The sequence below is a fragment of the Eulemur rufifrons genome, chromosome 29 (genome assembly GCF_041146395.1).
Source record: "Eulemur rufifrons isolate Redbay chromosome 29, OSU_ERuf_1, whole genome shotgun sequence".
Taxonomy (NCBI): Eukaryota; Metazoa; Chordata; class Mammalia; order Primates; family Lemuridae; genus Eulemur; species Eulemur rufifrons.
In genome coordinates this window covers 94,883,958-94,899,516 of record NC_091011.1, presented here as the reverse complement: position 1 = coordinate 94,899,516, position 15,559 = coordinate 94,883,958, and the positions used below count along the sequence as shown (strand labels likewise).

The 15,559-nt window shown below is 56.0% G+C and overlaps 2 protein-coding genes across 6 annotated transcripts; one reads left to right on the top strand and one right to left on the bottom strand.

The window, feature by feature from the left end:
* Window positions 1-1,154: 1,154 nt before the first annotated feature.
* RARRES2 (retinoic acid receptor responder 2) lies at window positions 1,155-4,341 on the top strand. Of its 3 annotated transcripts, none has more exons than XM_069461429.1 (6): window positions 1,155-1,233; window positions 2,111-2,308; window positions 2,513-2,617; window positions 3,555-3,650; window positions 3,910-4,037; window positions 4,233-4,341. In XM_069461429.1, exons 2-5 carry the CDS (start codon window positions 2,135-2,137, stop codon window positions 4,024-4,026), a joined length of 492 nt encoding a protein of 163 aa, XP_069317530.1. In that variant the 5' UTR covers window positions 1,155-1,233; window positions 2,111-2,134; the 3' UTR covers window positions 4,027-4,037; window positions 4,233-4,341. The 3 variants fall into 3 exon arrangements, with proteins under 3 accessions (XP_069317530.1, XP_069317529.1, XP_069317528.1); XM_069461428.1 differs by lacking the exon at window positions 1,155-1,233 and adding an exon at window positions 1,811-1,915 and having other exon boundaries at window positions 3,555-3,641; XM_069461427.1 differs by lacking the exon at window positions 1,155-1,233 and adding an exon at window positions 1,832-1,915.
* A 151-nt stretch (window positions 4,342-4,492) lies between these two features.
* LRRC61 (leucine rich repeat containing 61) lies at window positions 4,493-15,197 on the bottom strand. Of its 3 annotated transcripts, XM_069461621.1 has the most exons (4): window positions 14,943-15,197; window positions 12,581-12,751; window positions 7,504-7,587; window positions 4,493-5,940 (listed from the first exon to the last, which is right to left on the bottom strand). In XM_069461621.1, exon 4 carries the CDS (start codon window positions 5,771-5,773, stop codon window positions 4,994-4,996), a length of 780 nt encoding a protein of 259 aa, XP_069317722.1. In that variant the 5' UTR covers window positions 5,774-5,940; window positions 7,504-7,587; window positions 12,581-12,751; window positions 14,943-15,197; the 3' UTR covers window positions 4,493-4,993. The 3 variants fall into 3 exon arrangements, with proteins under 3 accessions (XP_069317722.1, XP_069317720.1, XP_069317723.1); XM_069461619.1 differs by lacking the exon at window positions 7,504-7,587; XM_069461622.1 differs by lacking the exons at window positions 7,504-7,587; window positions 12,581-12,751; window positions 14,943-15,197 and adding an exon at window positions 6,339-6,542.
* Between the last annotated feature and the right edge of the window lie 362 nt (window positions 15,198-15,559).

The window sequence follows — 15,559 nt, the reverse complement described above, 5'->3', positions numbered from 1 at the left end:
TTAGCGCTTAATGATAGTTGCGTAACTCACAGCTGGGGATGAAATGCCAGTGGTGGGATTTCAGGACCCAGTAACTGGCTAATAGCCCAGGGTCTTTCTGGTGCCCCCGGAGCACACAGTAAAGGAAGCTCTGGCTGTGTGTGGAGAGTCCTGGCAGAGGGTGCGTAGGGAGGGGATGGGAACCTTGTGCCTAACACCGGGCACCAGTCACTTCATGTTTCCTCCTTTCATCCTCAAAACAACTCAAATAGAGTTTATGATCCCCATTTTACAAATAAAGAACTGAGGTTCAGAGAGAGATTTGGGGAGTTAAATGAGATCCTCTATTTCAGGTGATTAGCATAGGCTTAGAACCGGACAAATAGTGGCGGTGTTGACTGACGTGCCAGTCCCCGAGCTTGTTCTCACCCGGAGTTGAGCCCATATTGGCCCCTATGTTCCTCCGCTTGCCTTACACATTCCAGCCCCACCAGAGGCTTCCCAGCACCCCGCATGAGACCTGGAGTCTGTCCCCATCAGGGTGGGCATGAGGAAAAGGTCAGGAAAAGCAGCATGTAGGATCCAGACTGGACGTCTCTGCTGGCGACAAGCGTTGTCAGACACCGGAGTCATCCCTAAAGGAGAAACCTTCCTTTCCAGTGCGGCCTTAGGGTGCGGGAAGCAGAGAGAAGGACCAAGGACTCCTCAAAGTCTCCTTTGGTTCGAAGGTGTCTGTATTTCTGAGGATTTCCTGAAATGAGTGTCTCGGGGACGCTGGGGACTGGTCACCCGGGAAGGACCTAAGAAAGGGCAGCCCTACCTGGGCAGGAGGGGACACAGAGGCCCTTCGGGGAGCACAGCAGTCCCACATCCCGCGGAGAAGGGGCCCCGGGCGGCCCCCGAGAACTGAAGGCGTCGCTCCTCAGCCAGCAGGAGGTGGGACCGAGGGCGGCCCAGCCTCAAGTCCGGCTCTGCGGCCCGGCGCAGCCCAGCGAGCCGCCCGCCCCGCGGCGGGGTCAGGGTCAGGAGGCGGAAGGGGTGGGGGACGGTGGGTGGGCTGGGATGGGAGGGCGCGGGGAGGGCACCGCGCCCGGGAGGCCGGTCCTAGCGCCGTGGGGCGCAGCGGACTGGCTGGAGGGGCCGAGGTGGGGGCGGGAGGAAAGGGGGGCGGGGAAGAGCGGGAAGAGGCGGCAGCCGAGGCCAGGATTTCAGCCGCCGGACGGTTAGGGGCGACCCCGAGACGCAGGGAAGGAGGTGAGGAGGGACAAGCGGGCTGGGGGATAGTGGGCGGGCGGAGGGAGCAGTTTAGGGGTGAAATGTGCGAAGCCCTGGCTTTAAGGCAATTGCCGTGGGGGCCTCAGTTTCCACATCTGTGGCTTCCTGGTCCCAAGACCACCAGTACAGGCAGGGTTCTCCGGGGGAGTCACCCCCTCAGGTGACCCCAGTCATGGATTAGGGGACGGATCACAAGGGCTGGAAGAGGGGTGATAGGGCAGGCCCTAGAAAAAAGGGCAGGGAGTGGGGACCTTGCCTGAAGCGGGCTCGCCGAGGGGGGGGCGGGGGCGAGACCCCATTTCTGGAGAAGGAAGTAGGGCTGATGGCCGCGGGCAGCTCTGGCGCGAGTAGGGTTAAGCGCCCTGCAGTTCCCACCCGCTCGGGGCCCCTCCCGGGTGTTTACGTCCTCCCAAAAATATTCGGCCTCCAGCGGGTCCCTCCTGCGCGCCCCGGGCCCTGCCCCTCCCCCGCTGTGCGCGTGGGCCGGGGGCGAGGGGCGGTGCGGGCGGGACCCCGCGGGAGCCGGCAGATTCCGGACACGGGAGGAGAGGGGCTCGGAGACCCAGCGGGGAGAGCGAATGGGTCCGAGAGGCGCTGGGGGTGGGCAGCCGGGCTTCCCGGGCGCTGGCAGGGAACTTTGCTAAAACTTTGCTGGCCCCAGGTAACGGTGCGGGCAGGGTGGGAGGGAGTGGAAACGACCAGACGGACACCAAGGGCTATCTGGAGAAAGGGGCATTTCCGCGTCCCTCCACCTCTGCCCAGCGTTCTGCCGGGCATGCCCCCCAGGGACAGGGCAGCGGAGGCGGCGGTCCCCGGCTGGCACGGAGAGCTGAGGACGCACACACCCCCTTTGCAGGGCTGGGGTGGCAGAGCTGAAGCCATGCGGCGGCTGCTGATCCCGCTGGCGCTGTGGCTGGGCGCTGTGGGCGCGGGCGGGGCCGAGCTCACAGGGACGCAGCGGCGGGGCCTGCAGGTGGCCCTGGAGGAGTTCCACAAGCACCCGCCCGTGCAATGGGCCTTCCAGGAGACTGGCGTGGACAGCGCCATGGACACGGTTAGCGGCTTGGCCCCGCGGGAAGGGGGAGGGCTGCGCCGCGGGAGACCAGCACATTCCCAGGAAGCGGGTACAGAGGGGTGCTTGGGCCCCACTCCAGCCACCTCCTCGGGTGCTGTTTCACCGTGGGGGAGGGGCGGGTCACAGCCAGGAATTGCTTTGCCTGCTCAGTTGGCTGCTGGTGGTCTGCCTGTCTATCCACAGCCCTTCCCAGCTGGGACATTTGTGAGGCTGGAATTTAGGCTCCAGCAGACAAGCTGCCGGAAGAAGGACTGGAAGAAACCTGAGTGCAAAGTCAAGCCCAATGGGGTGAGCAAAGGGCCATGTGAGTGAGGGGTCACGTGTTGGGTGTAGGGGAGCCCCCTAGACCCGGGAAGGCTCAGCCTGAGCCCACAGTTGTGAGGGTGGGCAGTGGGCTGGGGACCTGGTAGGCAGGGAGACCCAGGGCTGGGTTACCCAGGACTTACCTTCTTCAGGGCAGGGCTCACCTGTGTGAGCTCTCTCAGGCTTCAGGTCATGGTGGAAGAAGCCCAGGGTGTGGGGTTTGTCTGGCGCCTACCCCAGGCCCCTGCGTGGGCTGATTCATGGCAGGGCTCCACTCTGGTGAGCCCCCCAGGGGCAAACCGCTGCTATGGGGGCGATGCCTGGACTGGGAGTGCAGTGACCTGGGTTCTGGTTCCCACTGTGGGCACCATCCTGGGCTTCATAGGTTCTGTGAAGGCCTGGTCCCCTCCCTCTGCTACAGGAGGGCCCTGGCATATAGCACGGACCTTCAGACCTCTTGTTCTGGGACCCTTTCATTCAAATCAAATCTTACAAGAAAATATAAATAAATAACAGTGGAGTGGTTCTGGTGGAAGTCAGGTGGGAAGAACCCATCTGTGGAGGATTCTTGCTTTCACACGAGCACATGTATGCACATGCATGCAAACATGCACACACCCATGCTCCTCACATATTATTACACACATGCTTGTTCACATGTGCTGCCCTCCCCCACCCCATCTGGGAAGGATCCCTGCTTACACACACACTGAAGTCTCAGTGTGAAAACTGTAGGACCGTTTGAGATTTCCAAGTCCTGGGGGCTGTGCCTGCCACCATCTGGCGTGCACGACCCCTCGCCTGGGGCCAGAGGCCTGCCTGGGAGCCGGTCCCCATCTCGGGCAGCCCCGGCTCCCACCCTTGTTGGTGCCCATGCCTCACTCGTGCCCTTCCTCCCCTCGCCCCATGCTCCCCACCCCAGAGGAAGCGGAAATGCTTGGCCTGCATCAAACTGGACTCTGAGGATAAAGTTCTGGGCCGGATGGTCCACTGCCCCATACAAACCCAGGTTCGGCGGGTAAGAAGGGGCAAAGATACAGAGGGGACGGGCAGAGGCTGGAAAGGTGGGTGGAAGATGGGCCTGTGGGAGAGGTCGAGAAGCCTCGGTGGAGGGTGGAGGGGCGGGAGGCGGGGAGAGGAGGACGGGAGGGTGAGAAGGGGCACTGTGCCTGGTACAGACATTCCCTGGGGGATGTGGAGGTGGTTGCTGCCCACCCCCCTCCCCCGGGCACTGTCTGCCCTCCCGACATTGCCTGAACAGCTGCTGGTGCTGGCAGGAGCCGGAGGAGCACCAGGAAGCCCAGTGCAGCAGGGTGGAGAGGGCCGGCGAGGACCCCCACAGCTACTACTTCCCTGGACAGTACGCCTTCTCCAAGGCCCTGCCCCAGGGCTGAGCCCTGGACGGGTAGGTGGCCAGGGGCAGGGGAGGCGGGGGTAGGGAGCACAAACCCTGGACAGGGACAGCCCTTGGAACATCCAGTCGGCTGGTGTTGGGCTGTGGGAGGCAGGGAGGGGACAGATTAGGAGCCTGGGAAGAAAGCTGGGACTGGGACCAAAACAGCTTCCTTCACACCCAAATCTGTTTTTCCCTTTCCTCTAGAATTTTCATCCTGCTTCCTGGACCGCTGCAGGCAGTAACCATCAGAAGACCCACCCTCCCAGGGAGAGGATCCCATTATATCCCAAGCTAATAAAACTGCTCTCCCAGCCGTGTTCTTTTGGCTTCTTGCACTGCCTCCTCAGCTCAACCTAGAGGCGGCCATCTGCTGGAGGGAAGGCAGGGTGTGGCGCCCGTCCTCGGCCGTGGGCAGGGTGGGCAGAGCCCCTTGTGAGAGAGACCAGGGAGACCAGCGATGCAACGAAAGCAGAGCTGTTTAATGAACAGGCCTGGGTGAGCACAGGCAGGGAAGGCTCCAGGACAGCACAGGATGGGTCATCTGGACAGGCCAATCTGGAAGGTGGGTGATAAGGAATGTTCTGGCCACTGGGCCCTGCCCATACTATCCTAGGTCGCTGGGACAGGAGGCTGGCCCATCCCACCTTTCTCACCTGTAGCCTTCGGAGGAAGTAATTACCTCCACCAAGTCTCAGGCTGGAGCAGCAGGAATGGCCGCAGCTGTGGGCCCTTACACCTGCTAGAGGTCACTTGGGGGTGCGTCCTTGCAGTATGTGGAGGGAGGGTGGAGAAATGTCCTTGAGGGGGGAGGGGAAGGGGCTGGTCTCAGGACAGGGATATTGAGTAGCCCAGTGTGCAGGGCCAGTGACCAGCGTGGGAAAACACTGAAGACAAGTTCAAAGGCAAGGAGGGAAGATGCAGGCAGCGAGGCCACCTGCCAGGCTGTCCTGGGCCATAGGACACATTCAAAAGACAAAGGAAGAGGTGGTGCCCACGGGCCTAAGTGCCTGCTCAGCCTGGGCCAGGCTGTCGCTGGCCTGGCGGTCCAGGTCCCGGCACTCCTGCAGGGTGTCCTCGAACTGCCGGCAGGCCTCCTCCAGGATGGAGCTGCTCCGGGTGGGCCAAGACTCCCAGTACCCTGGCTCCACCCAGGGCTTGGCCTCAGTGGCTCTGGGGCCAGGGCTGGAGCTGGGGTGCAAGGAGCTGTCCAGGTCTCGGCACAGCTGGTAGAGCTCACTGCCGCGCCCAGTCACACGCTCACCGTCGATGACTTTCAGGCCGGGCAGCAGCTCCCGGACCGCAGCCCAGTAGGAAGGGCTGGTGCAGAGTGGGTTGCTTAGCCTGGCCAAAGGGTCTCGGAGCCGCAGGTGCTCGAGGCACCGCAGCCCAGCTAGACACTGCAGCTGGCTGGGAGTGGCCAGCAGGTTGCCCGCAGCATTGAGACTCTGCAGGTTCTCACAGGCTGCCAGTGGCTCCAGTCCCGTCAGCCGATTGTTGGAGACATTGAGCACAGCCAGCTGGCGCAAGGAGGCCAGTGGGCCCAGCTGGGTGAGCTCGTTGCCCGACAGGTCCAGCCACTCAAGGCCTAGGCACTCTCCCAGGCAGCCCAGGTCGGCCAGCCCTAAGCCTCGCAGCTTCAGCAGCAGGATGGACTCCAGGGCGAACTCGCCCGTCCGTGACTTCAGCAGCTGGGGCGTGATGCGCAGCCTGCTTGCCTCTCCTGGCTTCTCCCCCAGAGGCTCCATGAGACAGATGTCTGTTCAGATGGCCTGGATCCTGGCAGTGCTGTCACAGGAATGTCGGTGCTACTGGGGGTCAGCCAGCTGCTCTTCCCAAAACAGACACCTTCAACTCTCCTCTGGCCAGTGCTGGGAGGCCTGTTTCCGATACCCTGCTCAAGGCCAACAAGTCCCTAAGGAGAGACAATTAAACAGTCAAGCAGGCGGGCCTCTCCCAAGCACTTCCTGCGTCCTGGGCAGCGGGTGATGGCATGAAGTCTGACCCTGCCTTTACTACCAGAGCCAACAATCTCTATGGCCAGACAAGACCTGAAGACCAAGATCTGAGACACAGGCCACAAAGCCCACCTGAGTGACAGGGAGAGGGTGCAGGCCCCAACCCAAGGGGAGCGGTCCAGGTTAGCCCTGGCTGGTTAGGGCCATGCTGGACAGGATTCCGGCCCAATGTTACCAGTTCTTTTCATTTGTCAAATCTCGACTGAGGGTAAAATGCCATTATTTTTCAGTAACCACCCTTCTTATTAATTTTGAGGTGTTTCTCTTTTAAAAAGTTAAATTTATTTATTATTACTTTTTGAGATGTGGTCTTGCTATGTTGTCCAGGTTGGTCACAAACTCCTGGGCTCAAGTGATCCTCTCCTCAGCCTCCCAAGTTGCTGGGACTGGCCCGGCTTTATTTTTGAATAGACAGTAGGTAACATCTATCGCTGATTTGTTTCCTCCCTGGGATAGCCCATGTACCGGCAAACACAAATGAGAGCAGGCTGTACTGTGTTTTATTCACTCAGAAACATCTCAGTTGTTTCCAACATTAGCAATGAATTCAAAACAGTTTCCAAATAATGTGGGCCAACTTGTGCCCTCTGGTTGGAGCTGTAAGGCCTTTAGTCCTAGATGAGGAAACTGAGGTTAAAGGAGGGACGGGACAGGGAAGGCCAGGTAAGTGGCCTGGCCAGTTCCCATGCCATTCCTCCCCCGGCCTCTGCCGGCAAACTAGCTCTTTTGCTCTGGCATCAACTGGTCAGAGATCAACAGCACAGCATTGATCATTCTGTGCAAGACAGCATGATGACAGCTGTAACTATGACATAACTTCCCAAAAGGGCAAGCTGGGGGAGGCCAGATAGTCAAGGAAGCTGTCTTGGAGGGAGGGGCAGAGTGGCACCTAAACTGGCTCCAGAGTAGAGAGAAAGGGGCACGTCAAGTCACCAGTGGCTGTGGGACAGCGTGAGCTCATCCCCTAGTACAAGACTGTGCTGCAGACTGGCAAGGGACAGGCAGCCTGGGAGAGAGACCATGGCAATGCTGCCCACAGAAGGGTCAAGGTTTAGCCCGGGCGCGGTGGCTCACGCCTGTAATCCTAGCACTCTGGGAGGCTGAGGCGGGCGGATCATTTGAGCTCAGGAATTCAAGACCAGCCCTGAGCAAGAGCAAGAGCAAGACACTGTCTCTACTAAAAAAATAGAAAAAGAAATTAGCTAGACAACTAAAAAAAATATGGAAAAAATTGGCTGGGCATGGTGGCACATGCCTGTAGTCCCAGCTATTCAATAGGCTGAGGCAGAAGGACTGCTTGAGCCCAGGAGTTTGAGGTTGCTGTGAGCTAGGCTGACGCCATGGCAGTCTAGCCCAGGCAACAGAGTGAGAGTCTGTCTCAAAAAACAAAAGAAAGAAAGAAAGAAAGAGAGAAAGAAGAGTGAGTCAAGGTTTAAGCAGAGAAGAAAACAAGAACAGACCTTGGTTCTAAGTGCAGCTTCCCAACCTTGCTGACTTTGGCCAGGCCCAGCTTCCGGAGTCTAATCCAGGCCCAGGGGCGATGCCTGCCAAGGGGATTGCAGATCTGGGGATGCAGGGTATTGGTGATCCCCAAGTCTGAGTTTACATAATCAACACTTCTTATTTCCCCCTCTCCAAGGAGACCAGGCCCAGAACCTGATCCATTTAGCTCCTCCCATGCCCCAACAAGGACATCCACAGCACTCCCACTAGGGGCTGGGGAGGCTGCTCCCTAGCCTCATCTGAGAAGCAGGGATCCTCGTCCTCACGATCCCCATTTCCTTACCCAGCGCCCTTTTTATTTATATCTCATTTCTTTCCAAAAGGGACAGGAAGCATCTACGGATTGGACTCCCTCAACGTGAACATGATCTGCTGGGATTTATAAGTAGGAGTGAAGCGATCACCTTTGCATTTGGCCCCTAGGGTGGGGGTGCAGGAGCACCAGGCACTAGAAACTTGTTATAAAAACATGAGCAAGAGATACAGACCCCAGGAGGGCATCGGGAGGAGGAAAAAGAGCCTGTAACAGCTGAGGATCTGGCTAGGTGATGGCATGCAAGGGCCTCCCTCCTCAAACATGTGGAATGCAGGCAGGACAGGCTGGGGACAAGAAGACATCCAGCTCTGCAGCACTGAGCTTGAATGGTGGTACAGCACCAGAATCTGGAGTCAAGGAGAGCGTGTGGTGCACCTGATCACCTGCTTTGGGGACACAGCTCCTTGAAGTACCTATGGGCTTCACTCCAGGCATGTGCACCCCTCCCCACACACTATTTTGGTGGTGAACATGGTTAGGACTCCTGTGCACACACCACCACTTACGAGTTTGAATGGCTGAGTCTGCAAAGGAGACTGTCAAGCAGCTGCAGGGAGAACATGTGAGGCTTTCAAGGACCAACACTGGTAAGATTCCTCACTGGACTCAGACAAGATGCCGCCCTCCAGCACACTGCCCTGCACCAGCTTGGCCCTGTCCTGCCATCACTGCAATGCAAGCTGCCTGGGTCTTGGCGGTAAGTCGTGCAAAACCCTGATTCTCTTGGGGACCAATGACCTCTGCCCTGCTCCCACTCCCAGATCGTCCCTCATGTCTGTACATTGCAACCACGTCGTAGCCTGAGATCCCTGGAGGCCCACCGCCTGGTACAGACCCAACTAACGTCAGGCTGCCAGCAGACATGACTGAGAATGGCTTCCCACACATCCACCTGCTTCAGCTCTCTGCTGTGGAAAAGGGGAGTCACCCTTGTCCTGTAGAAATGAAGTGAATCTGGAAAGAGGACTTGGTGACAGGGATGGCCTCGGGTCTCCAGGGAAGACAAGCCTTGCAGAGCCTCATCTACCTGGGAAATGTGTCCTGGAGCCAGCAGAGGCAGGGCAGAGCTAAGTCTGGGGAGCACTGGTTCAACCCAGAGCAGCCTCAGGTGAACTGGGGCCCTTCCCCTCCCCCGTTCCTTCCCCTCCCCCAACACTTTAAGAGTGCTTCCCAACCCTGGCATCCAGGCAGGGGAAGTCTCCGTTGTGGGGGCTGTTTTGTGCACTGCAGAATGTTGAGCTGTGTCTCTGGCCTCTTGCCACTAGACACCAACAGAACCACTCCTCTTCCCCTACTCCTAACAACCAAAAATGTCACCTGAGGAAACAAAATTGCCCTCGGTTGAGAACCAGGGCTCTAGAGCCCAGGCCCACAGCTTGAGACCATCAAGCTTTTTCATCCTCTTCCTCTCACCCTCCATCTCCTCACATTCTTCCCCCAACTGGGGCCGCCTCTCCATCCCAGGCCTGCCCCTCTGTGAGAAGCTGCAGAGCCTGTTCAGTGACGCCGTACAGCAAAGGCACGATGCCTCCTCTCCGAGAACAGCTCGGACAGCTCACGAGCTGGCAGCACAGAACAGGATGCTGTCCCCAAGGCAACTGTAGGAAGCATCACACTCCTCCCCCGCCCCCACCCCCAATCAGAAATACTGGGAACGAGGGTCCCAGAGCTGGGTCCAGGACAAGCCTTGTCCCCACTATCCAAATGCACTTGATTCAGAGCAGGGTACATTAAGGAGGCCCCGTCACAGCCCTCACCTGCTATCACTGGGGACCTTGTGAACATGCCCCTGCCCACCCCACTCCCCACTCCTAGCTGCTGTGGGGAGAGAGGTGATCTAAGCAATTTGGAGGCCAGACTTTAATTCAAATCATGCTACTCAAGCCATTAAAAATGATGTTTTACAAACCTTTATTTGAAAGATGCTATTATACTGTGAAAATGAAAATACTAGATACTAAATAGTTCACAGGGTATGATCTCAGTGTAAAAAGAGGAAATATGTCAAAGTATTGACAGGCTACCTCTGAGTGAAAGGACATGGTTAACTTCTCCTGCTTCCTTCATTTTCGGTGACACCCAAAAGTCATAAGGAATCAGTCACCCAGCAAAGGCACGGGAATGGGCTTCCAGGGCTGCCAGTCCAGTAAGCAGTCTGTCCCTTCACCCCCATGGCCTCGAGGACTCCCCTACTCCTCCTACCTTCATCTTCGCAGCCACCTTTCCCACTGACCAGCCACCCTCAGGCCACCTGGACACAAGTCTTGTGGGAGTGACAGGCTTGCCCCAACACTCCCGGCCTCTCCCTTTCTTTCTTCTCCCGCCCAATCCAAGCCCACTCCTTCCTGGATCCCGAGCCCTCTGGTCCTGCACTGTCCTAAAGGAACACTCAGCACTCTACTGCATGGGCTCTGTACATGTCCTTTCTCTCTTCCAAATAAGGGATTTGCCCTTTAAAAGCAGCCAGGGATTGGGGGTGAGGGGGCTGAGGGTGTTGGCAGGTGGGATGTATAAGGAGCCACAGGGGGCCTGGGAAAGCGACTGAGGCTCTTTCCACTGTTGAAAGAAAGAAACCCCAAGGTTTCCAGTAGTCTGAAAACAAACTACTGGCAAGAATGACATTTTGAGGATTGGCTAGCTGGTCAGTTCCAACAATCAGGGGCTCTCTGGGCACTCTACAATGCACACACGCAAGACTGGTGCGTGCGGGGTATATGTGCACTTTCTTCTCTGGCTACTCCGCCTTGGGGTTTCTTCCTACAGTGCAAGCAGCCTCAGAAAGTGCTCCAGCCACCTAGGCTCTCGGTGGCTGAGGACATATCCCACCTGCTAGTACATGCCTCCTCTTGACCCTGGCCACTTTTTGAGAAAGCAAGCCTCTTAAGGGCACGTATACCTTTGTCCATATGGACAGGGTGTATGCAAGGTCCTGAATACCCACTAAAATCTCAATAGGGAATTACAGTGAATAAAGCCATAGGGTACAACTCATAGCCATTTCTGAGCACAGTAAGCCTTTTCTATGCACATGATGCTAGATATAAATGAAGCAATGGGAAGATGGAAAATGACATCTCTCAGAAAAAAATATGGCAATCAGTCAAGAATTGAGAAACTGGCCGGGCGCAGTGGCTCACACCTGTAATCCTAGCACTCCTCTTCTCCATTCGCTTCTTCACCTGAAAAGAAAACCTACACACCCACATAGACACACATTTAATTCTTAGGTTGTCTTCCACAAGTCTTAAATAACTTATGCAAAAATCCTGAAGAACCCTCCTTGTTCTCAACTTCTGAGTCAAGACCAATTGCTCAATGTGGTTCATGCCAAACACTTAAGACACTACTGTATTTCGATGGATCAAACCTACTTAATTTGTAATCCTAAAGTAGAAAGAAGCAACTGGAGGCCTTCCATGTAGAAAAAAAGGTCAGGAGGCCAAGCGGGGGAAAGTGAATGTATATTCAAGTTACTCAGGAACTTTCATGCAGGTGCAAGAGACTTAGGTCAAAGTGGACATAAGATTAATAGGAGACAGACAAACATATCTCTATGTTTACTGCTAGCAACCAAAGCTTTGTGAGAAATCTTGAATTTACCGGCAGGGAGGGAGGGTAGGAAAGCCTGTACCTGTCTGCTCTTTCCCTGATCCCTGCAGCTCATTCCTGAACTGCAGGAGATACCTCAGTGACGGGGTGAGTCTACTGGATGGTTGACTTTGCTGTACCAAATACTTCCTTTCCCATTTTCTAGTCATTGTGTAACATACATGCTGACTCTTTTCCATTCCCTTCTCCTTTCCCAGGGAAATACAACAAATAAGTAGACTTACTGGCACTGAAACTATCGAGAGAAAAAAAAAGATTGAAAACTTGTCTATTCTGACACTGAGTGATAGGGAGGATCAGCAGAGATGGCAGGGCTGCCTCAAGTGACACTCTGGCCAGAGAGGAGCTCCTTCCAGCCAGGAGAGTCTCAGAAAGGGCAGGAGGCAAGAGCTTCAAGCCCACCTTGCAAGAACTTAGTCAGCCACCATAAATCCAACAAATGAAGGCCCAAGTGAGGTGACACTTGTGGAGGGGCTGGATAAAGGTGCAAATGACACTCTCGGAGATCAGAACTGAGAACTGGAGGGGACTTGCCTCAGCTCTTGTTTCATGACTAAGGAAACTGCAACCCAGACTGTTAACATCCAGGCCTCTAGAAGCAGTTTGTAGCTCTGTCGCTACGGATGAGGACACAGAATAGGGCATAAAACCAGCCCCCTCCTGACAATGGGACAGAAAAGGGACAGACCTGTCTCTCAGCACTGCAGCCTGGGTCACAGCCCCAAACCCTCATCGGCAGACCTACCAGTTTACTCCAGGGCATCAATCCTGTTCTGTTTCCCAATTAGCCTGTCCCATCAGAAATGATACACTTCCACAGATATTCTTGATCCATTCAATCATTTAATAAAAATTCATCAAATATCTACTACAAACTAGCACTTGTACCCTCAAGACACAAGTAACTGCCTGGTTGGCACTCATGGCTCAGGATAAGGCAACAACTTGGAAATGGGCTCGTCACACTAGAGCAAGGGAAAGTGGGGTACAGTGCTATGAGACGGGGCAGGGGCGGGGGGAGACGGAGGGGGGTGGGGCTCGGGCTGAGCTACCAATAACAGTCTGTTATTTTGAAGAGCTTACAGTTTTTCTTATAAGGGGTTATTTACCTTAAGCTATTGCTTCTGGATCTTTAACTCCTGATAGAGCCACTGGGTGGATCCAGGATCTCCCGCAGTGACCGGTACGACAGAAACACCACCACGTTCTCTTCCACTGGGGCACATCAGGATGATAGCTAGGCTGACATTGTTGACAGTCAACCCTGAATCCACATGGATCTAAAATGTAAATTTTAAAAAGAAAGTCATCCACAAACTCCAGTACTTTATTAGTAAGAAGCTACTTGTGATACATGTCACCACAGGTGACCAACAAACACTGGAGGACCACAATGTGGTGGAGTCTCACCACAGCAAGATGAGACTCGAAGGGCTCCAAGCTAAGGCACGCCTGCCATGGGCAGACCACGTGGACAGTGGTCTGGAAGGCATACAGCAGGGCCATACGGGAGGCCAGCACAGCACTGGGAAGTCAGAGGTAAGGAGGGCTGGGGCAGGGTAGTGACAGAGGGGTGGAGGGGACAGACAGTGTGGAGGACTGTGCAGGAGGTAGATTATGCTGGAGTCCCAATGGAAAAGAGGAGGAAGGGCTAGAGAGTGACCCCCTAGTGAGCCTGTTTACTCACACAGGTAGTCTGGGATATGCTGAGTTTGAGGTTCTTTTGGAACAAATCCTCAGGCAAGTGTCCACAGAAGCTGAGGGAAAACACCAAAAGGAGAAGAGAGTGGAGGGTAGCTGCCAGGTAACGCCAACAATATGGGGAGGGTAGAAGATGAGGTCTCAAAGGTGACTCAGGGGCAGAGGGGAGACACAACGAAAACCCAAAGGGAAGTGAGGGTATGGAAAGCATGGGAAGAGACTTTCGAGGGAAGAGTGGGCAACAAGGTCAAAAGTCACTTCAGTGGGCAGTGCAGCAAGAGTGTGGGAGAAGCAGGAACTTAGAATGCTGGAAGTAGAGTGGGAGGGAAAAGGCTTGGCTGTGTCTCTAAATAGAGAGAAGGTGCAACAGGAAGAGGATGGAGCTAACAATACAGGAAAGAGGCGGAATCCACAACAGGAGCTTCCCAGGGAAAGGGATCCAGGGCACAGGTGGTAGATGGGATTAGCCTCAGAGACGGGAAGGAAGCAGGATGGGTATGGTGGCAGGCGAGCTCTTGGTCCATTCAATCAACTAACAAAAATTCATCAAACGTCTACTAGGAACCAGCACTGTGCCCTCAAGCACTGTGCCCGGTTGCCACTCATGGCTCAGTACAGAAGACAACTTAGAAATGGGCTCGTTATAGTAGAGCAAGGGGAAGTGGGGTATGGTGCCATGAGGCAGGGAGGACTTTTGGGTGGGGGCGCTCAGGCTGACCTAGCGATAAACACAGTCTATTACATTGAAGAACTTAGATTTTGTCTTGCAAGGAGTTGTCCATCTTAGGCTCATGCTGAGGAGTTTCCGCCTAAGAGCCTACTGGTTCCTGCTGGCTGGATGACCCAGCTTAGCCCGGGGTGGAGACACCTGAGCACTAAGGTACTGGCTCAATCAATCAGAGGCCTCCTTCTCACTGCTCTTACCAATCCTTTCCCCACATGCATGCCCAGAAGGAAAGGGGCCACTCCTCTCTGTCCTGCGCCTGCCTCACTGCACCCCAGACATTCCATAATTATGCCAGGCCTTCCTCAGTCCACACTGGGCCTAGGCCCACCAGCCCCCTCCTCTATCCCCCTGCACTGGGGGAGGGAGTGTCTGTTCCACCCCACCCAGCAGAGGACTGTGAGCTCTTGCTGGGCCCCATCCCCACCTGTGAGAAGACTGAAAGGTGGCGAGGAAGAGGATGGGAAGACAGGAACATGTGGAAGGAAGAGAGTAGAGTAAGCCACTGTGTATTTGTGGGTTTTGTACCACGTGCACATTTGGCTACTTAGGAAACCTATGAAAGATGTTTCAAATAATCATTCATCATTAAATTTCACACTGCACCAAAGTGACCTAAAATGAGATATGTTTAAAACGATACACCAGCAGAACCCTTTGCTCTTTTCTAGGAGGTCAGGGTTAGGGTTCACAATGGAGTAAGAACATGCCACCCACAGCCAGTCTCCGCAGCTTTACATCCTAGCTCTGCTGCCCACCGGCTGTGACCGTGCTGCCACACGCCCCGGTTTCCTCGTCTATACGACGGGGACAAGGACAGCACCCACCTCACGGGACTGGTGCGGGTTAAATGAGTCAAGGTATTTCAGAGCAGTTCTTGGCACACAAGGAATGGCGGATGACAGCCGGCTGTTCCGAAGGATGCTGGGCTCACGCGGAGTGTTTTAGGAGCGGGGGAACTGGGGAAAGGAGGCTGATCTAGGAGGGGGCCACCTGGGCTGCCAGGTCTGTGGAGAGGGGACGGCAACGCCCCCTCCCCGGCTTACCTCATGCCAGGTTCCAGGGGTGGGGCCGGCCGCCCGTGGAGACCGTGCTGGCCAAGCCGCGAAGCCGGGCACAGCTCTGCACCGCAGCCGCCGTCGCTCCCCCGCCCCCCGGCGGGTGAGGAGCCCAGCGGTCCCGCGCCCGCCACCCGCCACCGCCGCCGCCCCGCGCCGCAGGCCGAAGCTGCAGCGCGCCAAGCGGTTGGCAAGAGGAGAGGCAGGGATACTTCGTGTGCCGGGCGCTCACAGGTGCACGGCCAGCAGTTGGTACATTCCTCTAGCCAGCAGCGGGCCCGAGTGCGCAGGCGCGGGCCTCGTGGCCGGAAGGGGCGGGACTGCGGGGGGGTCTCCTCGCCGGGGGCGGGGCTCTCCCTGCTCCAGAGCTGGGCTCCTTAGGGCTGGTTTAGAAGTGGGTGCTGGGTTGGCCTAAACAATGTTTTAACATGTAAAGTAACTGGATGGATAAGGTGCTTTGCCTTGCCCTGTCTCCAAAGCAAAGGCATCTATGTGACTATGCTATTCCACTCCAACTCTTGGAGTATTTTGCAGCCCTGTGGAGTGTCAGAGCTGGACAGATTCTTAGAAGTCTATTCGCAGCCCCAATTTTATAAATGCTGCGC

Bases quoted from the DNA above. Each gene is read 5' to 3' on its own strand.
- RARRES2 (XM_069461429.1), top strand. From the start codon at position 2,135: ATGCGGCGGCTGCTGATCCCGCTGGCGCTGTGGCTGGGCGCTGTGGGC. The intron at 2,309-2,512 runs GTTAGCGGCTTG...GTCTATCCACAG, and splicing joins TGGACAGCGCCATGGACACG to CCCTTCCCAGCTGGGACATT. The intron at 3,651-3,909 runs GTAAGAAGGGGC...TGGTGCTGGCAG, and splicing joins TACAAACCCAGGTTCGGCGG to GAGCCGGAGGAGCACCAGGA.
- LRRC61 (XM_069461621.1), bottom strand. From the start codon at position 5,773: ATGGAGCCTCTGGGGGAGAAGCCAGGAGAGGCAAGCAGGCTGCGCATC.